Source organism: Trachurus japonicus, chromosome 23 (genome assembly GCF_045865225.1).
Source record: "Trachurus japonicus isolate A0001 chromosome 23, Traja_1.0".
In the NCBI taxonomy this organism is placed as follows: Eukaryota; Metazoa; Chordata; class Actinopteri; order Carangiformes; family Carangidae; genus Trachurus; species Trachurus japonicus.
Genome location: NC_140929.1, coordinates 9218405 through 9244109, shown reverse-complemented (window position 1 = coordinate 9244109; position 25705 = coordinate 9218405). Strand labels below are relative to the sequence as shown.

The following is a 25705-nucleotide window of genomic DNA, read 5'->3' as shown; positions in this document are numbered from 1 at the left end:
GGACATGACCTTGGAGTTTACAATGAGCTCAGTTACTGCACCGACCTGAGGGACCTTTGACTTGACTTTTACCGGTTTCTTTTCCCTAAAGAAACTTTTTGTCAATATTTTAAAGATATTTAGTCCAGAAATGACCTGAACCAGCTTTGTAATCATAGAAAAACCCCTCTGTGTGTCATTAGAACCACCAAATAGACATAAAATATCCCAGAGGACGTGACTGTGATGTTCTCAATGGTTGGTCGCTATGGCCCCGTAGTCAACCTCCAAGACGGTGATATGTGCCGATCAATATTACCATTCAATTGGCCCTGTAATGCATCTGGCCCAGGCAATTTAAGTAACCGTACACCAGTGATTCTTTGATCTGGAGAGTTCGATTCAGGATTCTTCAAACTCCTATATTGCTCCATTAGCGAGACGATGCCTGAAGGGCTGCAGAGGTTTGTTGGTATCACAGAGGTCGCGGCCCTGATAGTCTACGAGGGAGGGAGAGGTGATCGGTCATATTGACATGAGCCTGGAGAAAGTAGATACAAATACAGATACAGATACAGATGCAGATGCAGCGTGACCTAACAAACAAAGAAAGACAGACCAATCACGTGCGGTTGCTGAGCAGAAGAAGGTCGTCTTTTATTAGGGCTGAATCACTAACTAACACTCAGACTATTTATTCTCTCTCTGACTGGTGTTTCTCTTTTAGCCGCTCCCTTCCTTGTGTCATCTGGATACAGCAAGAAGGGAGCAGAGTGGAAATAAGGACAAAGTGGGAAGAGACGGGAGAGGTAATTTGAGTTCAAGTGAGAAAAGAGGGAGGAGGGGGGGGGGGGGGTAAGGTAAGGAAAAGGGATAGAAGGTTAATAAAAGGGATATTTAGGCGAGTCAATTTAGATTAAACAGGAGCAGAGACACTAATGAAAGAGTTTTCACTCCGTTCCTCCTCCATCATTAAAACTATGTGCTAGCTTGAGCACAGACAGTGACTGGACTGTTGGTCCCTCGCTGGGTTTCATGCTCCACTGAGCCGACCAGCTTCTAACCTCCCCTCCAGTAGGAAACACAGAAAAGGCTTTTTGTCTCCAGTGTCCTGAATGAGAGAGGTCGTTGTTAACGTCCCCCCAATCGCTGTCACTTTCCATTTGACCCTTATTGTCGACGCCACTGGTTTTTCTTTGAAAAAAAATATGTCATTGTGTCACAGGCGTCGTCGTCTTTTATTCTGTTGTGATTCAATAATGAAAAGGATTTGTTTTTCGGTGGCAAATGAAATCATCATCTCAGTGATATTTAGGAGATGTTTTGCTTTTGTATGTTTTATGGCTCAAATGCTACATTAAATATCTTGAAGGTGGTGAACAGTTGACGCTAATTAAGTGATAATGTCAAGAAATAGCCAAGAAATAACAAGTTGTTGCGTCATAATGTCTAGAAATAATGGTCAGTTTCATAGTAATGTCGATAGATCTAGCCAAGAAATAACGATTACGAAATTCTGGCCTTTCACAAAGCATGTGTAATCTTTTGCCTTTATGAAAAACATGACATTACTATGAAATTGACCATTATTTCTTGGCTATTTCTTGACATTACTTGTTATTTCTTGGCTATTTCTTCACATTACTATGCAATTATTTGTTATTTCTAGGCTATTTCTTGACATCATCACGTAATTAATGGTCTGTAAATGAATGGCCATGAGTCAGGTTGTGATTTAATGTTTGAAGTGAAGTGAGAGCAGGCTGCAGAGAGATGGCTGAGAAAAAGCACGGCTCCGTTAACCGTATGTGTGGTGGCTAATCCGTTAATCAAGCCTGTTCAGTCTGGGCTAACGGGACTGTTAACAGGATTAGTGCATTGATCGGGAAACACACAGACACACATACACACAGAAGACACAAACACACACACAGAAGACACAAACACAGCAGCCCAGCCAGATACTGGAGGCAAACAGCGGCCCAAATCACTTCATACCACGCTAATAAAATCAAGACCAGAGGGTAAGTAACCCTCGTTGGACACTTTAGTCATATTACCAGACAGAGAGAGAGGATGTTTACATCCACTATCTTAAACCACATTATTATCAGCAATCAAAACAGAGCTCTTAATGGGATGAGTATGATTCATAGTTAGAAAAGCATGGTCAGTGAGGTTAAATAGATTTAGCTGCAGTGTTGAAATGATTCATTTTTTCTTATAAATTAATTTTTAAGAGTCTGAAATGAGATGAAAATGTTTGTTTTGAATGTTTTTCAATTTATTTATAAAAACCTTTTCTCTCTTTTTTCCTATCATGTTGACTAGTTCAAACTTGAATGTTTCTCCATCCTAAAAGCAGTCAGGTGGTCCTCGAAGTGTAATAAACCCTTAGTTATCCATTAATATCCAATCATTATCCATCTTTATTGGACTTTTTTTTATTAATATCAATTAATGAAAAGACCAAAACCATCATTATACAGTTGATCAAAGTGTTGTCTGTCCTGCCACAGCCTGATGGACATTATTCCTCTGCACTACTAAGCTACGTAATCGTCCAAAAACTATTAAAAACAAATTGTTACACTTACTGTTTGGACTCAGTCCCATAAACACCACCGTGCTGCTGCTGCTGCTGTTGTAAACACTCTTGCACAGAACTAATCTGTGGCTGAAAACAGTTACCAACAAATACCCGTCTGCTAACACTGACAGAGCTCAGCTGTTTTGGGGGAGATTAAACCCCTTTCTAAAAAATTAAACCACGCATTTTGATCCATTTTTTAAACATTTACATTTCACCAGAGACCATGAAGCTTGGGGCTGAACGCCAGAGACCGGGTAGAGCGGCCGTCAAATATGAATCCAGTGTTAGTTTTGTTCTTTTCTGCACGGATTTACAGTAGAGACGAGCTTCATGTCCGTTCAGCAGCTCCTGCTTTATTTGCAGTAGTTGGTGTGTGAGTGCTGTTGACAGCAAACGTACAAGCGCTGTCTTATCAAGGTTATATCATCGGAGCTGAGCAGAGTGGGGCTTCAATGAAGGTGTCGTTAGTAGATGGAAAACGGAGGGAAGGGGTTGCAAAGGAGTGTGTATGCTCGACAGCACACACACACACTGTTGTCAGTGTATATACCGCTGCTATGAATATCATTTAAATGCAAATTACTGAACCACAATGCTGCAGTCAAGCATCAGAGTGAAAATGTGTGAGTGTGTTTTAGCAATAATGGTCAGGTTGAATTCAAATCCTCATCCGCTCAGGGAAAAAACGAAATAATCCTCATCCTCCAGACTCCTGAACAGCTGTTAATGCTGAATGTCAATGTAAATGTATAGATCTGTGTGTATGATACAGTATGTGTCGTACCCATACACTGTTTGATTTATTTTTTATTTTTTTGTTTTTTGGATGAGTGTATATGTGTGTGGGTGACTGCTGCTGCTGCGGCTCTGTGTTGCCATGGAGACGGTTGAACTTCAGGCTGAGGTTGAGGCTTCTACTGTACTTGAAGTAGATGCTGTTGCATAAGGCAAAGTGTTACACACAGATACACAGTTACACACTGTGCAGAGCGATCACTGTGCACTTTTCTGGACTTTTTGTCTTTGTGTGTGATGGTGATGATGAAACAGTGGTGGTGTCAGGACTGGTGCCATCCTCTTCCTGCCCCTCAGGAGACTGAATATTTCATAACTTTACTCTACATAAGCCCCCTAAAAAAAAAATCCAGGTCATGTTTTATAGTAATGTCAAGTCAAAGTCACTGAATTTCATTTTTACTTCAAGTGGTTCAAATAAATGTCACTTGTATTCTGTTTAGTCAGGTTTTTTATGTAGTCGTACAGTAATTTTATTTTTGCAAGGGGAGGCAGAACATACCAACATCTACACATCTGTTCAGAAACTGAAACATTGAATCTTAAACTCCACCATTGAGTCTTTTGAATAGTCTGTAGTTACTTCCACTCTTGTTTGGTACAGAGGAACCTTTATATTTTGTAATTATTTTCAAGGAAATCCTCAAATCAAGTGCATTATTTCCTGGTGGAGCAGCAGATCATTTCCTCGTTTGATGCTACTGACGCTTGAAACGTGACATAGTCAGAAGCTCAGAGTGAGACATCATGGACCGAAGTCAGAGAGTCGGAGAGTCTCCTCTAGAGGAGAGAGACAGAGAGGCGGCGGTAGCACTCACACTGTAAGACGGTGGAGAAAGAGATGTGGAGGCCGTGGAAACCAGAGAGAAGCAGAAGAGCAAAGATGAGTGAGTAGAGATTGGTGGAGGGAGCGCAGGGTGGCCATAATACGCCAATTAGTTCCACTACCCGCTAGTCCCAGCTCTGCTCTCCATTTCCCTTTGATCCGTCTAATTTTAACAATTAAATACACTGTTTCCATGCAGAGAGGAACAGTGTAGGATGTAGTTTAGTTTAACTCAATAGTGGCCACAGCCTTTTTCCTTATTTACAGTATAACCAGTGTTGGGAAGATTGTTTTGGAAATGTAGTTGGTTACAATTACAAGTTGCCTTGTTGAAAATATAATAGTAGTGTAACTATTTCACAGAGAGAGCCAGAAGCATCTGTATCCAACTTGCGGTTTTTGAAGGAGGATGTTGACATGAAAAAACGATTTGATAAATCAGAGCTTTTGCAGAGATTTTTTCAGATGTAACTAAAATTGCAATCATGGAAATTTCCAAAAGCAACTGTATTTTAATTACACATTTTCTCCCAGTAATGTAAGTGATTACAAATATGTAAATTTTGTAATTAAACTAGTATCGCTGTTACTGTAGATGTAGGCTAATTCGTTACTCCCCAACACTAGCTCCGTTTACATGCAGTGTTTTCCTCAATCTGATTGAAAACAATCGGATTCGTGATACATGCTTTCACGTCTGTGTCTCCAAACCAGAAACGTCTTTAACACTGGAAAAAGTCGTTAGATTGTCGCTAGTGGCTTTTGACAAAGCCAGATTGGCGACTTTTTCCTATTTTCCTATTTCCCGCGAACGTCAATATGTGACTCCTACGTACTAGGGCGCGCATGTGCAGAATGAATAATCCACTCTATTCAACCGTTTATATGTGGCATCAAGCTGATTATCAATCGGCTAAGGTGTTTACATCAGACATTTTGAATCTGATTGACCTATTAATCTGATTATAAGTAGGATTTTTGGATTCATGTAAACGCTACTACTGTTTATAACAGGAGTCAGATTTTTATGAAACCTACAAAACAAGAGGAAGTGTTTGACATTTTTCAGCTTCCCTCGTACATTATAGCTGAGTTGTTTACATAAAATTTGCATACATACTCGCTGCGTGACACATGGGCATGGTTTATTGATGTTCTGTTTGTGTATGTATGTAGGTTTTTATCTACACATACATAAAACCAAAGTGCGCTGTGCGTGTGTGCGTCCTACAACGCTGCTGCTGCTGCTGTTGTCGCTACAGTAGTTTGTATTTTTCTGTTTCTCTAGCAGATGTAGGGCAGTAATTGGTGCAGTAGATGATGATGAAGTGTGTGTGTGTTTGTGTGTGTGGGCGTGAGTGTGAGTGTGTGGTAGTTGCGCTGACTCGAAGCAAGACTGTTGGGAGAACCATTAGAGTCGCAGCGAGGACCTCACATCGAGGCTAATTACCACCTTTTGCCCCGAAGACACACACATCCACACGCACGCTCTCTGTCTCTCTCTCTCACGCTCATACCTCTATAAAACCAGGCAGCAGTTCGTTGTGTAAGTGACGTATGGCCGACAGAAGGTGCAACACCACATCCCCGCTGCCTGCAGACGGCTGCCATGCCCCAGCTCGTCTCTGCAGAGCGGCACCGGTGGCTGGCAGCAGTCGGCGGACGCCTGGTGACCAGAGAGAGAGAGAGAGAGAGAGAGATAGAGTGAATGCTTTCACTGGAGTCCAAGTGTGTGTGTGTGTGTGTATGTGTGTTTTTGTCTGTGTTTGCGCCTCTGTAATGAGCTCCTGGGGAAAAATCAATAGACTGTTACAAATTTGCCACAATCTCATTTTGTTGAATTTGCATTTCATGGCTTTCGTTTGAGGGGTAAAAAGCAAAAAAAAACAAAAAAACTCCTAGTAAACTCTCCTCAGCGTTTTATCAAATAATTACCTTGGCAAAAAAACCCTGAAAACAGTGCAGGATTAGGTTTATTGTTGGGATTTCGGATTTTTATGACTCCCAGAGTTGTTTCATAGACATAGTTTGACATTTAAGCATCTTGATGAGAGTTGGATGACATCTCAAGTCCATACACAACCCGACCTCCAAGCCTCTAGACTCTCTCTCTCCCTCTGACCGGAGCTTAACTTCTATTTATCTACATTAAACAAATGAAGTGTGTACTGTATTAAATCAAAGTGTTAGAGGTGAACCGTGGAGCCACAGACTAGACAATGTTTTCCTCCTTACATCTGGCCTCAGGCAAAAGTTTGCATAAAGACATGAGCGTGCGATGACTCATTGTCATCTAACTCCCAACAATAAAGGCAGTAAGCAGCATATTCCTCTGTAACACACTGTTGTAGTAATGAGACCTGACCCCTTCAGTGCTGAGCAGCTGGAAAATGTTCTGACTCTGCAGTATCGTATTTACTGTTTTTAGTCTCAAATCTCACAGCAAATCAAAACAAAGCCCTGATTCTTAAATCTGAACTTTGATTAACCCTCTGATTAATCTATTCTAGATACTTAATCCATTGATTTCTTGTTCATATTAGCTTCAGTGTGTGTCAGGCGTGCTGATCGTGTTCATGTAATCAACTATTAACCAACCCGCAGCTTTGAACACAGTCGTCGGTTATGTAATAATAACAATAATGTCATAATGTATGCAAATGCTCGGGGGCTTTTTACCTCATTATGCGCTCATTAGAAGTTCCCAGAGTGCACTGCAGTGGCTCTCTGGTGTTTTTCCCTGTGAAACTGCCGTCTGGATAGCAGATTATCCTCCATTTAAGGCAGCGCATGATGATGATGATGATGATGATGATGATGATGATAATCTGTTACCTTTATGCAGTTTTTTCTTGCAGATGTAATCTTGTCATTATCCCGTCTGAAAGTCTTTGAACTCTTAACTCTCTTAACTCGCTATAGAAGTTGTTTTTAATTATGTAAATGAGTATGAGTCGTCATTTTTTCCAGCTTTTGTCCAAAGTGTTTCTTGTGTTCTTGCCGAGAGCACAAAAAAAGCAGCATCTTAACTCACTCATGTTTGTATTTAATGACGGTAACTTGTCGTAGTTTTTAACAATGTTACATTTAAACTCACATAAAAACAGAGAACTGCAGGAAAATCTTCACGTTAGTTCACTTAAGTGCAGATCGATCAGTCTTTGCACGTTTCCCTGCGCTGTACGTGTAGTCTCGTTGTTTAAATGTCATGTCTTTTTATCTGTTTGTTCATTCAGGTTTTGAAGATCAGTCTGATCGGACACAGAAAACGGATCTTGGCCTCGTTGGGAGACCGGCTACACGAAGACACCCCACAGAAACCTCCGCGGGCCATCTCCCTCAGGGTGAGTCGCGACGTCATGACCCCCGAGCGAAACATCTAAACCCACGTGGATTCAAATTATTATGGACTCGTCAGGCAGAGAGAAGCTAGAGTCTCTCCCCAGATGGCTGTGTGTGTTTCTCTTGAGGGGAAACGCAGCCTCCCCACTGCTGCTGTTACCACCCAACTGATTACCCAAATCTCTCAGACAGGCACAAAATGGCCGACCCACTGCAGTTTCCTCCCTGCCGGCTTGTCCTGGATACTAATCACAAGGAACTGGCTTTCCCTCTCCCAGTGGGGCTACGCTCTAATGTCCCTATAATGGTCTCTTGGTCTTTGTGCTGTTGAGCCAAGGGAGGAACGTGTGTGTCTCCAGGTCCTAACAGCCAAAAACTGTCCACTGTGTCTCAACGTGTCCACCTGAGACGTGCAGTTCTGTACTGAGCCTCAAAATAAGCAAAGAATCTCTCGTTTCTAGTTTGAGCAAGTGATATAACATTAATAAAGCTGTACATTTTCACTTCTCATGGTTTTTTCATCGATTGGATGTCGTGATTAATTGCTTAGTCGATAAAATGTGGCCCCGGATGAAAGAAAATCCCCCAAATGTACTGACTATAACAGATGTGAAACAGAAAGGCAGTTTGATTTTCTCTTCATCAACTTTATTCTTTATTCGGATCCCCATTAGCTGCCACTAAGGTGGCAGCTACTCTTCCTGGGGTCCGCATACTACAAAGTATTACAAAAACATGACACCCATCACATACAGTATAAGAGATTATCAGTTATCTGATCCAACAAGTCAAATTACAAACATTTCCATAACAAAGTCCACTAAAAACATTCATTAATATCTCGGTCCCTTATAGTAAGTGCAGTTGCTCATTTAATTGAATTTATTAACATCATCTCAGTTTTCGAATCCGGACCAAGTGGTTTCAACCATGACTTCATTCTCTCTCCGTCGCCGTCACGTCACTGAAGCTTCTTCGGTCTGACTGGCAACAACAGGACGAGATGATGTGTTAAAGCGTCTTCCCCGCCGACGTGTGAGCAGAGGGGCCGTGTTTACACAGTGATACAGTACAAACGTCAGACAGCCGAGTGCGTTAGAACAAACGGTTGAATGAACAGACTGCGCCTCAGGACGAGAGCTGAGAGTTTTAAGTTTTTAATGCTTCAGCTTCCACAGCTTTGGGAAAAAAAATTAAGGAGAAACCAGCGCTCTCTTCACATGTCGGCGAATAATCTCTCCAGAGAAATAATTGACCTTCTCCTATGTAAGACCATTACGCCATTAAAACACATGAAAGTCCTGATTCCTTTGGGGATTTTCGAGTCTCTGCTCGGCTTGAAAAACCAGTTAAATGAACAACTTTTTCCACTTTAAGGATCTAGTTGATGCTTCTTTGCCTTAAAGTGACTTAACACCGAGCAGGCGAGGCTGCAGCAGCGCTGTGCACAGAGACACTCAACCTGCTGAGACCTTCTGCTTACGCCACCGCGTCGTCGCCTCCGATTTCACAAAAGCAATTTTAGACACTCGTACACAGCAGCGTTGCAGCGCCGGCTGAAAAATAAAATGTGACAGTGCACAGTGAATGCAATTGCCCTACTTATTGTACTTGCAGCAGTGACACAGCACATTATGAAATGATGAATGAACCCTCTCTCTCTCCCTCTCTCTGTCGCTTCCTTCTCTTCCGCCCCCTCCAATCTCGCCACCCACCCTCCCTCCCTCCCTCGCTGCTTCCAGGAGCCAGGCGGGAACCACACTCCTCCCCAGCTCAGCCCGTCGGTGGGCCAGGCAGCGTACACGGCGGGGGTCCCGGGCGGATCTCTGGACGTGCAGCACCTCATCATGCAGGCGGACGCCCGGCGCAGGCAGCGCAGCAATGACAACTACTTCGAGGACGTGCCGCGATCCAAGCTGGAACGACAGATGGCTCAAGTCAGCATGGTGAGGAAGGAAGAGAGAGAGGATGGAGGGAGGGAGGGATGAATGGAGGCAGGGGAGGGGGAGAGATGGAGAGCCGCAAGGGGAATAGTATTATGAATGGTCATGAGTCAGGAGATACTGTATTTATATTTTTTTACTGTTAAAACATCTAATAAAAAATGAAACTAGAAGAGAAAACAAACAATAAGTGGATCCCACTCCTGTCTGACGCAGCTTTTCCCTCAGCGCCACAATAAGAAGCTCCATTACATCCCAAAACTCTTAAACACACACTGGGTGAAATGTTCCTTCATTACAATGAACATGAGCGCTGTAGTTTATTTTCAGTAACTGCACATACACCAACCTGCAGACAGGAATATTCACCGGTGCAGAAAATGTATAAATCAGTCCTGCTGTTTTAGGAAATACACAATATATAATATAATGTATATACTGTATATTTGAGCCATTTCTAAAATAATAGAAACTCCACGACCTGCTATGACTAAAGTAACAAACTTTGCATGTACTGTATCTGTATCACTACAAATCAGATTTTAATAATAATCCTTCAAGTGCAAATTCCAATGGAGGTCAGATCATCATCCTACATTATTACAAGTCACACAATGTGTTTTCATATTGTGGCTCGTTCATTATTACACAATCTGCAGATTTTAGTAACACTTCAAAGCTGCACCCTGTAATTGATGTTTTTTAGGCAGTATGATATTTCTTATCAGGGCAGTGCAGTGTAATTTAATAATAAATTAAAAACCTCAGTGATTAAATCCTCATCTCTAATAGATACAAAATGCCAACAAAAAGTGTTTTATCTGCCTGTTTGTTTATTGAAAATCCAGCATTAATAACCTGCTGCTGGAAGACAATCTGACACTGCTCTTTGGAGCTCAAATAAATTTAGTAAATAAGATGAAAGGACTTTAATGTTTCAAACTTTGTGCTATAAGATGATAAAATATACAAACCAGACTTCAGGGGGTGAAGTGCAACAGTTTTTACAAATGGAATAAGGTATAATACTACTACTTTAGGAAATTAATGTTTATCTCCAGCAGTTCTGTGTCTAATGTCGTCGCAGGAAAACAGTGTTTCAAACTTCTTAATCAAAAGATCTGACACTTCACGGCTCCGCATAAACAAGACACACACATTTACAAATACGTCTCAACTTTCCAGCCAATTTTTATTCTCGTCAAAATGCAAAATTAGAACTTTGACTTCCAATCAGCGACGGCGCAGTGACTCAGACTCGCACACATGTGAGGCAGCAGCTGTGTTTTCATTCACTATGATTAGAGGTTTTTTTGTGTGTCTGTGAATCGCAGAGCTCATCCAGCGTAGATTATCACACACTTATGGTTAATATGCTGAATCTCCTAAGTGTTAGTGGTGTGTGTGTCAGTCACAGTGTTTCCCTCTGGTTTCCATCTTCACCAGAATAAAAGAATAAGTGTCAGAGGACAGATAACAGATCTTCTCTCTCTGCTTCGTTACCTCTCTCCTCTGAGTGCCACCACATTTCTATGATTGGTTACCTCACAAATGTTTCTTCACCTTCACCTTCTGTTCACTCCTGGTTTTGTTTTGTTTTTGCCCTCCAGAAAGAAAAAGAAAAAAAAAACAAAAACAAATTGCAGATTTCCAGCTGAGCCGCTCAGTGGGGTCAGAGTGTGTTTGGGAAAAACCAGTGTAATATTGTTAAGCCAGTGGAGTTTAGTGTGATTTGGCCGTAGCCTGCGGCTGAAGGCTTATCCCCAAGCTGTTTATCCAACTTGTGCATACAACTGTAACATCTCACCTCCAACTTTCTGATTTTGGGAAGGGATTATACACACAAGCAATCAGATATGGACAGACTCATAAACAAGCAGCATGGCACAGGATGTGAGTGTAGCACGACCTCATGAACAAATCATCTGGTTTCATTTAGCAAAGAAAGAAAGAAAGAGCGTATAAAACAAGCTGGACTGTTAATCCACGGCCATCTGAGAAGTATACAGATAGGATTTAGGTATTTCCTTTGTTTAAAAAGGTGAAAGCTCACAGGGTGAATAAGCAGCGAGCAGCAACGGAGCTAAAGTATGGGAACATTCACAAGCCAAGCATAATTCATTCAAGTTTAATTTCCTCTTGGATGTTCTTCTCCGGAGCGAAGGCGTGTTCGTGTTCATGTTCGGTGCAGAGAGCTGTTACATTATGAACTCCAACTCCGGCCAACCAGCTGTGTCAACATGAGATATACACAGTACAAGCCTTGATGTCGTGTCCCGTCTTGTCTAATCTTGTGTGATCCACTTTTGCGTCCTCCTGACGTGCGATTGATTTGGGTTTTTTGTCGTTTCCAGGCCGGCGAGTGGTGCGAGCCGATCACGTTGCGTCCACCGAACGAGGCCACTTCGTCCACTCCGGTGCAGTACTGGCAGCATCATCCTGAGAAGCTCATCTTTCAGTCCTGTGACTACGAAGCCTACGTGAGTTCTGCTCTTCCTCGTTTCTAAAAAAAACATGTGTGTGTTTATGTCTGTTCCCACTTCATTACGCTCCAGCGGTTAATTGATCATCGCAGTAGCGACCATCACGTTCTGCTGAGTGGTTTTGTCAAGGTGATAACATGAAGGATCAATGATCCTCAGCTTCACCTCTCAGTCGATAACTGCGCCTCAGATATTTTCCCTCTTACATAAGAGAACATTATATATCCACGACGTTACCACGGATACAGCCTTGCAGCTTACATGCTTGGCGGCCAGACTGAACTGGGAAACAGGTAAAAAACACTGCGGAAAAAGCAATTTGAGTCGCCATTGGCTCTCAAGACACACGGAGGGGGAATGTAATTGGTGTCTGAGAAATGCTCACTCTGAGTGGTTTTGAGGCACTTTGATGAAGACGTGGAGCAGGTATGAGGCAGATTATTAAGTAAGAGAGAGTGGGAGGAGGAGGGAGGGAGAGGGAGAGGGAGAGAGAGAGAGATTGAAAATTCAAGTTTGAACAAATAGAACGGAGAGATGAAGAAATTCACCGTGATGCCGAAATCAAATATGAATGAAAACAAGAAAAGATGAGATAGAGGCAGTGAATAAGAGATAAATATCCCAGGAGCACGCCGTCTTCCCCTCTTCCCTCTGCTTAGAAGATTTATCGGGGCAGCGTGGACCACTAGGCTCCTGACAGATGTGTGTTTCAGGTAGAAAAAAAAAATGTAGGTGCTTTTCACAGAGCCGTTTATGACAACAACACATCTCTAACGCTCACTAGTGTCCCAGGACAACGAGCTCCAGAAAGTGAGATAAATGAGCGGGAGCCACAACAGAGGGGGAGGCAGAGCGCTCAGTGTGAATATTGGCAAGCTAAAGGGGAGATGGTGAGTGAATAAGAATAAATGAGATGGATAAGTCACTGATGAGAGGAAGAGAGAGTAAAGAGAGGAGTGTATTGTGTTTGTGTTAATGGGGGTGAGGGGTAAAGGAGGGGAGGGGGGGTAATAAGCCAAAAGGACAGAATATAATGGATGTACATCAGCGCTGTTCTCATTTTCATCTCTGGCTCCAAATAAACAAAAGCCTCTCCTCCCCCTTCTTCTCCTCCTCCCCTTTCAGCAGATGACACCCTAACTTTATTATGTCAGTTTTACAACTACAGCTTGAAAATATTAGCTCAAGTTATTACAAATCCGTCTCCAGTAAAAAACCCTGCAGTCATTCGAACATCATTACCACACTCACAGCATCATCAACAGCCAGCGTGATCTCAGCGTCAGGGTAATCTACTGTAGAGGCTTCTGTGGGCTCAGCATACAAATATTCAGGTTTATTCCTTTGCGACTCGTGCAGATTATGTGTTTTCCAAACTATAAAAAATAAAGGTTTGTACCAGATTAGTCCATTTACAACATGGCTCCATTCAGAGTTTGTGCTTTTAGTCTCCATTCAGCACAAACGGTCACATATCTTAACTTTCTGCAATGCAAATAGGAGTAATTAAAGTATTTTAATCAGAAAGGATGATGCTCTGCTGCAGTTTCTATGGTAACAGGCAGTAACTCTGCCATAATAGTCATTTAACATTGTTAGCTTGAATCAAGACTAAAGTATTAACATGCCCAGACGACCTCCTCTCTGATCCACCACCGACCAGACGCTCTAACCGAGTCACTATCCGCGCTACATAAAAACTAATTCATCACGCAGAGCAGTTTGCTGCCGTAATCAAATGTTCCACTAATCAAATACAAGATAAATCCTGGCTGTAAGGTCGATGTGTTTAATTCTGTGATTCTTAGATTTTTTGGAGTCGTTTGCTTTGGAGTCACACAAACGAGGTAAAAATGCTGTAAATATTTCTCCTCTAATTCACTAAAAGCCTTGTTAGGGTCCCACTTAAGGGAATAAGGCCCCGTTCCATAAGCTGGAAGGTCACGGCGAGGTGGTGAATGTCACACCCATTAAGTGCTCTAATGTCGGCATAAACATCGTCCCTGTAAAACACCGTCGCCATTAGTGGCTTCGTTATTAAATCAGATGAGTACGTGTGCTGAATGTCTGACCGCAGAAGTCGCGTCCAGATGGAATAATCCGACAGACTCTGGTGTCCGTGTCCCACCAGGAGCCTCTCAAGGTTGATGTAATTACTCCTGTGTCTGTGTCCATTTAATGACGCCCTGTGTCAGAGCAGCTGAATGTTAACATGGTTTTTTAGTCATTACTCGCAGTATCAGATGTAATAGATATAATATTTATCACAGGGAGGGAGGGAAGTAGTGTACACTGGACTCCATGTTTATTTTTGGAAACATATTGGAATGAATAGGAAACGGGTGTCATCGTCTTCTTCGGGTGTTTGCACTGTGTTGTTGTTTGCACATACAAAGTAGTTGGCAGTATCCGGGGGTCTGTTGTGTTGTGCATGTCATTTACATACTCTCATACCCCAATCTGCCAACACCAGACACACACACACAACAATGCTGGCACTTTCCACACCTTTTATGCTTTTCCAGCTTTTTCCGACTTATAAAAATGTTTAAAATGTTGGATACCTGCTTTAGAGGATGTGGAAGTGCCGTGTCATGCGGTAGGCGTGTGTTGATGTAATCCCCGGGGGCAGTTTCAGGAGCTCTGAGCTACTGCAAACGCTCGAGTTGGGAGAGCTTTTTCTAAAGTCTCCGTTTCTGTAACGTCACAACTTCGGCAGCTTGTATGCGATAAGTATGGAGTTTTTATCAATCAAAACTTTCAATATCACATTAAAAGCCCCTGAAATGAGCAGAAGAGGTCCCCTTTAATCACTCGTTAAAGAATTAAGAAGCCAGAGACCACGACCATCGATTTTTCTCCTCCATTTTGTTCAAAAACGCTCCTTCGTGTAGTGAAGTTGTTGCGACTCAGTGTTCCTGTTTACGTTGGAACCGAGATGATCACGATTGGCTCTTCTCTGGCAGCTGCTCAGGCTGCGTCAGAGGATATTTACATAGAGTTGAGCCTTTCTCAGTCTTCTCTGGTGCAGCTCAGAGCTGTTAGGAGTCTGTGGAGGCTGCAGAGCTGCGTCTCATTCACAACGAGTAACAACAACCATCTCTGTCCCGGCTTTTTGAATCCATGTGTGACAACGTTGAAGGGCTCCCACTTCATGTCCTCCTCATCATTGTTGGTGAGCTCTTCACCGCTGCCAGCTGCAACAACAGGGCTGGTGTTGTATTTTTTACTTTGTGGGTATACTGTATGTAACTATATGTGTCATGACGACAACAACAACAACAAATGTGGTCCTGAAAACACAGACTGTCGCAGGAACAATGACGGATAATAAAATGAAAGATTGGAGAAGTGTCAAAGCCTCCACAAGTGTGCAGTTGAGACAGGACTGATTCCGATTCGAATCGATAATTTTTTACATTTTGTTCACTGCACAAATGTTCACATTTATCGCAGTACTTGAATTATCACTCAGGACTGTACTGAAGAGTTGCACTGTTTACTTCAGTAGGGGGTCATGTTAAATAAATGTGCATTAATGTAACTGTGTCTGGGTCAATTTCTAATTTTAAACATTTATATTTGTAATAATGAACCAAGTTGGAGCTTTCCATCTTTGCACAATATGAAACGTTAGTGAAAATCTCCTTCATAACCAAGCAAAAATAGGTATTAAAACTGAAATATCTATCGATGAATCAATATCAAATCAGGTTGGATATCAAATTGAAACCTTGTGAATCGGAATTTGATAGATTCAGTAAATCAGTAGCGATACCCAGCCCTAGTTGAGACCAAGGCCAAGTTCATAGATGCTAGAAGTGGGTTCACTGGAGCCGATGGTTGCTACAACTGCAGGACTGAACTAGTCTGTCTCCAACAACACACGTCCATTTTGAGTTAAAATTCAAACATTTTTATCCTCTAACAAATCACAACTCAGCTGGCCGAGCTTGTTGAATGCTCAAACGTCTCTGGTTCTGACCAAACCTTGGGTTCTCCGCTATAACTCCAGATTCATGGTCAGACCTGCTGCTGCAGCGTCAGGCAGAGATCAGGAGGTTCAACAGATAAAATGTTTCGTACACACACTGTCAAACATCTTCGCTCCCTGTGTATTGACTGAACCTGTTTCTTTGTGTCTCGTCCTCAGTACCTGGGCTCCATGCTGGTGAAGGAGCTGAGAGGAACAGAGTCCACACAAGATGCTTGCGCCAAAATGAGGGTAAAGAAAAAAAAAAAATCAGCCTTGAACACAAACTTCACTTCTTCCTCTTCATGATCATCACTTCTGTACATAACTTTGTTTCAACCTGGGTCTTTGTAGCTGCAGCTCCCTCATTTTAAAGTCAGGTTTGCTGCTGAAATTTGGGATCTTGTCAAAAAAGAAGAAGTTTATCAGGATTATTGTCCAAATCATGTTCCACAGATCAAACTCCAGCTGCTGTTCAATGACTCACCATCACACTGCCTGTAGCTTCACTGTGTTCAAAAACAAAACCTTAGTGGACCTTTAAATCTGTGAGCGCCTCACAGTCTGGGTGCCCTCACACGCACTAGAACTTAAATAAATTGAACATATCATGACTGTGGATTAAGTTGTACTAGGGGATTTATTTCTAATCTCCATACCTGAGTGGCTTGATACCCCACAATCCCACTTTTGCCTTAAATCACCATATCTCTCTCTCTCTCGCTTTGCACCGTTCCACTGGCATTATCGCTCTCTCTCTCTCTCTCTCTCCTGGTGTTCATGTCTTTTCTTCCTGCTTCCTTCTTCATTTTCTCCATATTTTACTTGAACATTGACTCTCTCTCTTTCTCTTTCTCCTCTGGCCCTCAGTTCATCTCTCTCATTTTAATCCTGAGCTGCTGCTGCAGTGTGAAGACAAATTGTAATATTCATGAGCAGAGCTTTCTGTTCCTCTCCCCCTCCTCCCTCTCTTTTCCTCTGTCTTCATATTTATGTTTCCACATCAGAGGGCGTTTTTCTGTCTTTCACGTCCCTCCGTCCTCGGTCTGACACACCTTAGCTGCGCATCAAGGTTGTAATTAAGTGCAATGAGAAGCACATCATATCATTCTGGCTTTTATTTCCCTGTGAACGTGTCTTCCGCCTTCACCTGTTTGCCCCCGTTCCCAGCATCCCTCCTTTCATCTCTCCCTCCATCCCTTCGCTGTGGAGGTAGATGTGGATGTTTAAATCCCAACTTCACAGCCTCCAGCTGCCAGCGAAGCCCGGCAACACCGGCTTTGTCAGCTTTTCAGAACTACCTGATCCTGACAGGGCCGAACTGCGGCAGCAACAACACACCGTGGAGCAGGGAGGAAAAGAAAAGAACAAAAGAAATGACACAGATAAGGGAAGGATAGCAGCGAGTGGAGTCGACAGGGGGAGAAAGAAAGGACGGCGTGTGATGGAAATATGGATAGAGAGAGAGAGAGAGAAGGAGATGACAGGCGAGGAAGTGGGAAAGAGGCTCATCTCACATCTATTTCTTTGAATATATTAAAGCTTTTGACAGGTAGAGTGACAGATAGGAGGGTGACGCCGACGTCGCTGTAAATCACACGAGTCTCCGCGGCACCTCGCTGCTGCATAATGAGTTCAGATATAGGTAATTGAACCACATTAAAGTGCCAGTACACAATTAAAAGGAATGAATGGAGATATACTGTAGGCTGTAGGCCTGACATGGTTTATGAGCTGACAGACTTATCGGATTTACAGCCTCGAATTTGATTGGATTTAGAAATTTAATCCAGAAGCAGTTGTTTTTTTATTTTATTTATGAGGCAGCAAACAACCTCTGACCTTTGAAGATGATTTGAATTTACTTTGGTAATTAAGTTAATGTTCAATTAGCTTGTTTACCTCACACTTGTATTATTCATTCAAGCAGAGTGTTTTTCCTCACATGCTTCCTGACCCGAGGCAGCTCCACAGACATGGATTACGTCTTGTAGAAAACTAAAAGGTTATTAAATTCATGGATATCTCGGCCAACTGAATCTCATTAATCTGGGACTAATTTGAATTTTCACACACAGTCAGGTCTTCAATGTTCAGTACTGTCACAGATTCCTGTTCTTTTTTGTAATTTAAGCCTCGAAAGTCACCACTGCCTCTGTCTCTCCTCTTTGTCTCCATCTCTCTTTTTTTGTGCACTCCAAGAAGTCGACAGAACAGATGAAGAAGGTGCCGACTATCGTACTGTCTGTGTCCTACAAAGGAGTGAAGTTCATCGACGCCACCAATAAGGTAACACTCATGGCCTCGCTCCGTGTGACGCCTGCTAAATAACACGTTTAAAGGTCAGGCTTTTTGAACATGAGCATCAGTGACATTCAGAGGTGTCAGGTCTGGCGGGTGTCGCAGCACTGATGTCTGTCTGCTTCCTCTGTGGCGCCGGCCGCTTTAAAACTATACGGTGTAAGAATTAATAAGGTGTGAACAAAAGGACAACACAAGCAGGCAATCGTCTGTATGGGATAGATACGTTTAAATGTGAAGGAAAATCAATAGGATCCTACTGCAAGTCCACTAAACCCTTACTGCAGTGTTTAAAAAGCACATAAACAACTTTTATGGTTTTATTGTTGTTTAAAAAAAACAATTACACAGTTTATTATCACTTCAGTCTTCCTCTATGGAGACTGACATCTGTGTGATGAGTGTCCAGTGTGTTTATCATCATTTATAAAACACTACATCTCAATTGTTAACACAATATAAAGACGATCAAGTGTGACTAAAAGTGCATTTTATTCATTGTGTTATGTAGTGAGAATCTGCCACCGATCAACAAACTGATCCCCTGTAGTTACATATGTTTGATTTGTAAGACGTTGGAGTTATTGTATGATTATGTCGACAGGAAGCAGGACAGCTGTTGTTACTGTGTATTGGGAAAATGTTCTTAGTATTTTCTTCATTTAGCTCAAAGCAACTTGTGTTTTCTCGATGTGAGACTTCACTAAAACTTTCTTTGGGAGCTTTGATGTTTTATAATTCAGAGCAACAGAGATGTTCTTTAATTAACACAACACAAAGTCTGAGTGATGTTACCACAGGACAAATTCCAACCCAGTGACTCCAGAAAACCGTCAAAGTGAAATTGTGCCACAGTGATTATGGCTTTGCCATGTGTGAAATGAGATGAAGAATAAATCAGATTTGTTTTCCTGCAAAGTGGATCAATGGAGATAATCAACACTCTCTCTCTCTGTGTGTGTCTCCACAGCAGCTGTATCTGTCTTTTCCAGTTTTTCTCCGTCTTCATTTTCTCTCTCTCTCTGTGTCTTTCTGCAGAACATCATAGCGGAGCATGAGATCCGTAACATCTCATGTGCGGCTCAGGATCCAGAAGATCTGTCTACGTTTGCTTACATCACCAAAGACCTCAAGTCCAGTCACCACTACTGCCACGTTTTCACTGCTTTTGACGTGGTCAGTACTGACACTGAAGCTGTATCATAATCACTGACCTTGTGCTTGTTCTTGTGCGTTTTCTAAATCGTGTTTACTTCCTCTTTGTCAGAACCTGGCGTATGAGATCATCCTAACGCTGGGCCAGGCCTTCGAGGTGGCCTACCAGCTGGCTCTGCAGGCCAGAAAGAGCGGCCACGGCTCGTCCACGCTGCCCGAGAGCTTCGACAGCAAGCCCAGCAAACCTGTCCCCAAACCTCGCGTCAACATCCGCAAATCTGTAAGCACCGCCACCGCCCCGCAGCCACACTACTACTGTTGAAAAAGAAAATCCATCCTGACTTGAAATTCACATCAGCAACTCCAGGTGGCTTTTAAAAGCTCATCTCGCAGAAAAGATGATATCATTTCTTTGAACTGGATATCTGGTGGAGTTTGATGATTATCTTTGGTGCTCTAAAAGTAATTTAATTTAGTAGAGAAGGAGAAGAATATTTGTCTTTGTGATGGATTTTCACCTCCACCTCTCGTGTCACTACTCATCTCCAAACTCCTCAACACAACTCTAACTTTCCCTGTATTATCTGCTTCTAACCATCATCCCGTCTGCACTGGAATCTCTCCACGACTTTCATCCCTCTGCTCCGAGGCGTCTCCGTCTCTCGTCCTGGCTCATTTACATTATTTTCAACTTTATCTCACCAGGATTTTTTACTGGAAGGCTCTGGTGTGTTTTGTATGCGTGTGAGTCTCGGCTGTGGCAGAGGTGTAGGTGGATCCTCTTCTCTGTTAAACATCCTCTTGGTCCTGCTTGTCCCCCACAGTCTCTTACACACTGGGCTGATTGATGAGGCCTGTTTGCATAAGGCTCCGGGGAGACGATGCTCAGCCCGACACACTCTGCGTTTGTCTGTAAGAAGATAAAGATTCCTTATGTGCAAGACTCCTGCGCACTGCAGCCTGGTCCGGAAAATCAATTTCGCTGTCGTTTCAGTCCATCAGACCCTCATCAAAAATACAACAGTGCATCAGTGTCTCCAGGTTTGGTTTGGTTTGGTTTGGTTCTGTGTCTGAGCAAAAACCCAAACTGCAGTGGGTGCATAACATCTATAGGCTAGTTTATGGTGGTTTCAGTTTATTTGTTCTTAGTTTATTAGCAGAGCTTCGTCAATTATTCGATTTTCCCCATTGCATGTAAACTTGGACAGGGACAGAAGTCCGATGAGACGCTCAAATCGAGCTATGAGCATGTAAACGTACTGAGTGTCAGCGGTCTCTGTGACTTCATAACTTTAGTCTTGAAGTTGAAATGTGACTTGAGTTTGGAGAAATCTGGACATATTTCTGAACTTATTATTCAGCAGCAGGTTGTTCCATGATCTCACTGACGACGGGGTCAATAATGGCGCTTGCTGCCTGTAACAGTTGTCTCGTTTCAGTTGGTAGCGATGAAGTATCACCATATCAGATATCAGCTACTTGTGTCCCACCTTCTATATTGGATTTGTTTGTAAATGTGCAGACATGTGTGGCCTTTCTTCACGCCTCCTCCTCCTCCTCCATTACAGCGTCACCAAGTCTATCTGTAAACCTGTCAACCTCCCATTAACCCCCGACAGCTTTAAAATAGTCCCGCTAACCCACTCTGCACTTCTCTCCTCCGTTGACACGCATCGGCTGGCACAGACGCAGCAGCAGCAGTGCATGTGTCTAAAAGGACTTGGTGTAGAGTTACAGCGGCTGCTATATCAGAGCGGCGGCACCAGATTTAAACCCGTTTTTACATACTGTGAGTCATGGGAGGAAGACATGGTGATGGAGGAATGGGCTGGCTCACTAAAGTTAGAGCAAGACGTGAGACGGCGATGAAAGACGAAGTGAGAGATGGAGGAGGACAAAACATAGAGAAAGAGGACATGCAGTGTGTGCGTGTGTGGTCCAGTGTCTATGTAGATGATGAACGATGGCATGTGTACACACAATCTGCTGACTCTGCAACCGTTACATTAACCATTAATTGCCTTTTTTCCTCTCCGTATGTGTGTGTGTGTGTGTGTGTTAGTCAGTGGCTTGTGATGTGCAGCAGGGCACTTAACTTAATATTCCTGCCACCTGCCAGCCATAATCTCCATCCTGCAGCACCTCTGAAGCCCCCCGTGCTATAAAATACTGTTGTTTTGTTTCTCTGCCCACAAGTATCGGTTTCTCCACACACCCTCTCATTATCATTTTTATGTTGTGTGTGTGTGTGTGTGTGTGTCATCTAAACACATCTGCTTGTAAATCTCCCTCAACATCCACTCAATTTACCCTTATGAGCGTGAGCGTGTCTGATACGACTCTGTTGTCTTTGATCAGCGTCGGCATGTTAGTGTGATCTGAACGAAGCTTCACAGTCCTGACTGGATGAGATTGACTTTGTGTTTTGTTTTTTTATTAACGCGAGTGAGAAAAAAAACTGCCAGTGGTGTGAAAATACCTTGTTTCTACAGTAAGCAGCTGATTCATTGTTTGAGATCTACGTAGTAGCCGATGTAAACCTTATGTTTACAGGTTAGAAGCCACAAGCTATCTCACCTCACTGGCAGAAATGTTTCTCATGACTTTGGTTTCAAGTTGAAGTTTGAACGTGAGTCTGGCTTGTGAAGAAGCTTTTTGCAGAGTGATATTTTGTAAAGTTGCTGTGACACCTTCATCTTAAAGGGATACTTCACCAAAAATCAATAATTCACCAATCATCTACTCACCGTCATGCCAAGGAAGGGTTTGGAGAACGTTCAGAGTCATCAAAACGCTTTTGGAGTTCCAGGTACATCTCTCAGGTACATCCAAATACCTCCATACTGCTCGTCATACTGACCCAAGTGTCCTGAAGACGCGGCATGAAAAAGTTGTTCGGACGAGCAGTATGGAGGTATTTGGATGTTTCATAGTGTGTGTTTTGGACGATTCAAAAGTGAGCTCTATCCGTCGCCATTATATGAAAATCCGTTGCCAGCCATGACCCCCCCTGGAACTCCAAAAGCGTTTTGATAACAAAAGTTCTCCAAACCCGTCCTTGGCATGACGGTGAATAGAAAATTGGTGAATTATTGATTTTGGGTGAAGTATTCCTCTAATACTGGGCGTGCTGGCCTATAACTCTTGAGTTTGAGTTTTTGCTGTATTGCAGTAAAGGCTGCTGTTCCATTCTGTTGCCAGGGCGATGACTTTGCTGCCATGTTGTTGCCATGGTTTTTGGAATGTTGTTTCCTCTTCCTTGTTGCAGTGCGGTGCGGCTACTCTTCTCTTCTCGTCATCGCTACGTTTCTTGCCGTTGCTGCTGTGTTGTGTTTGGTGTTGGCCCACTTTGACCTCTACGTGACCTCTGCCCCCCCTCCTCCCCTCCTCCCCTCCTGTAGGTCATCATGTCCCCGTCCAGCCGCTGGTCACTGGGCCACATTTACACCCCTCACCGGCCTCCTCTCCACCCTTCTCCTCCTCCTCCTCCCCCTCGACTCTTCCATCTTCCTCACAAAGCTCAGTCACAGGTCCTTCACGCTTTTCCTTCTCTTTATCCTTTTATTTTCCATACGACTTTTCTTTCTTTTAGTCCAAGGAGAGAGAGAGAGCGCCGTCTGTAAGTGCCTCCATTTTATTTTATTCTGTTGCTTTTTTTTCTCCAACTCACCCTGCATCCCTCCCTCGTGTGTCCTGTTTGCAGTGAGAATTTGTGTCTCACTCTTCAGTTACTACCTCTATCTCCATATCAACAGTAAAAAAAAAGACAAATGTGACTCTACAGCCGGTCGAACAGAAACAGTCCTCCTCATTTCTTTATGGCTAACACAGCAGACCTCCATTTTAGTGCCTCAGTGAGTTTTTATGGGCCCGACTGCACTGAATCAAGCCCTGACTGGATGTACTGCCTCTTCAGAGGGTTAGGGTTGGAGATGTTATTCTGGAGCATTTTTTTTTTTGCTAAATTGTTTGAAATCCTCTTCACACTCCGATTGCAACTAATTAATCAAATGCTTTTTCACAAAAATGAAAAAAGTCAGTCGCCTGTGGGACAGACATTCCTGTAAAAACGCGACGATTAGATCGTGATGTGTCAATCAGGCTGCCGTCTCTGTCCCTCCGTCCCTCCTCTGCACGTACCGTTTTCGTTGAGTCTTCAACGAGTTAACACCGCGAAATAGACAACAACACTAACCCAATGTACCACACTGAAGTCTGGTAGGTGGTGATGTAGCTCTGAGCTGGATGCTGGGTGGTTTATTATGATGTTAGATGTTTTCTTTCACGTGAAGTTGCGTCGCTCACATTGGGATTACATTTGGTCGCGCCAAGAGAGTGACACCTTCGCGGCTTCACCTTGATGTGAACCCAACGCTGAACAAGTTGCATGTTCCTGCGCTCTGGAGGCTTCAGAGGGAAGTCTGAGGAAAGTGGCTTGGACTCTTGACTTGTGTATTTTCAAAATGTGGCGTTTTTCCAGGATCTCCAACCCGACCTTTAAAGATGTACATTTGGATGGTGAAAGTTAAAAAAAAGTGAGTCCAAACCTGGATAAATGTTTATAAAAAGCATCTCTATCCATAAAATATTCTTCTACAACTGCACAGTTTGGATCCCAATGTGCAATAGACAGCCATTGCATTGCATTGTGTGCATTGATGCCTCTGCAACATTTGCTCCAAGTAAGAAAAACTTATGTTGTGCAGGAAATCAAGAGGGGTGTTGATGTGGAGGTTGTTTTGACAGACATGTGTCTGTCAGTGGCTTCATCATGTGTGGGTGATGATGAATCTGACCCTGGTTTTGCTCTGACAGAGTTCTTCACTGAGCATGAGGAGGATGATGTTGTTGTGCTGCTGTGGCATCGAAAGTGTGTCTCTGCAACTGTGTCTGCCCTTAATCCTGCAACCCCATAACAAGATTATAAGGTCGTTGTCCGAGAGTGTGTATTTGTGTGTGTGTGTGTGTGTGTGTGAGAGAGAGAACTGGATTAATGCTATAGGTAGTTTCCGTATTGTTGCTGTGGCAGTGTGTCGAGAGGCGATAAGAGAAAACCCTGTACTGCAGAACTGTGTTTACTCCAGTAACACTCACACACCCGTCTCTTTACTGCACACTTTCTTTTGACGCATTTCATGTTCTCTTCATATGTATGAGGGGCTGTCATGATAAAAATATGAATATTGATCTTGTGATGGTAGATGTTTTGTGGATCTTCTCCTCATCAGTTCTTCTGGTTTTCTTGTCACTAGCCATGAAGTGTAATTGTTATTTTTGTATAATTATGATCACAGCCTCTCATTTTATCTCCTTAACACTCATATTCAAGTCCAATTCATGGGAGATGAAACACACAATCAAGGTTACACAATTAAGATTTGAGTGCAAGGACATTTTTTTCTTCTGCTGTCAAAACTGCAGCTCTCACAGTCAAGTCTCCCCTTCCCCCATTCATCTGAAAATAAACCAATAGATTGGAGGAATTGCGCCCTCGGCAACAAAAACCCAGCCGCTTGATTGGCTGCTGCCCTGGGCTTCTTTCTGAAAGCGATGTAGATTGTTTGGTTTGTTTCTTACAGTGGCTTTGAAGCCACAATAGCTTCACTGTGGCAGCAACAGACAGTCGCCTGTTCTGAATGTGCAGTGACAGTCGTACAGGACCAGTGGGATCTGAGATTTGGTTCATGTTCTCAGCTCTGCCTCCTCATCTGTATCTCATCTCCTCTTTATATTCCTCTGTAAGCATCACATCCTCCGCTCGCTGCATCACTGACTTTATGAGCATGAAACTCTATCAGAAAATTGGCCACTGAGGTGTGCAAAGTGTCCATTTCCAAAAAAAACTGGAAAAAGCCGCTGGCGTTCAAAATATGTCATGAATTGTTTGGTGTGAAAAAGTGCAGAACCAATGCAATAATAAGTAGACTTTTCTAAGTATTAATATTCTGGTCACTGAAAATAATGTGTCTCACAGTCCCACCTCTCTCTCTCTCTCTCTCTCTGTTTTCTGTTTTCCCTCCTTCGCCATCTCTTCCTGTGACAGATGGAGCAACCATCCATGGACCAGAAGGGCCACGCCAACGTGCCGTGGATTGTGGAGCCGGGTCAGGAGGCCAAGAGAGGAGTCAACACCAAGTACGAGACCACTATTTTCTAACATACACCCGCCTTGTCCACTCCTGTGTGTGTGTGCCTTTCAGAGGTTTCCCTGTACCGGGGCCCCGCCCCGGAGTTGGGCTCAAGCGACGCACGCCGCCGCGTCACCTCACCGGCTGAAAAATAAAAAACAAAACATCCCGCCCCGCCCCCGTTAGC

General features: G+C 43.1%; 1 protein-coding gene across 4 annotated transcripts in view; it reads left to right on the top strand.

Annotated features, from left to right (window-relative positions):
- The window catches only part of anks1b (ankyrin repeat and sterile alpha motif domain containing 1B), a 223172-nt gene that overhangs the window by 195099 nt on the left and 2368 nt on the right, over positions 1–25705 (top strand). For 2 of the 4 annotated variants that reach the window (XM_085769576.1, XM_085769578.1), the window contains 8 exons: positions 7430–7537; positions 9278–9481; positions 11833–11958; positions 16115–16186; positions 18137–18223; positions 19274–19411; positions 19503–19670; positions 25434–25525. In XM_085769576.1, coding sequence (XP_085625702.1) covers positions 7430–7537; positions 9278–9481; positions 11833–11958; positions 16115–16186; positions 18137–18223; positions 19274–19411; positions 19503–19670; positions 25434–25525 — 995 coding nt within the window. Of the gene's footprint in view, positions 1–7429; positions 7538–9277; positions 9482–11832; positions 11959–16114; positions 16187–18136; positions 18224–19273; positions 19412–19502; positions 19671–22791; positions 22921–25433; positions 25526–25705 lie in introns of all 4 variants that reach the window. The other 2 variants (XM_085769579.1, XM_085769577.1) reach the window with 2 other exon arrangements.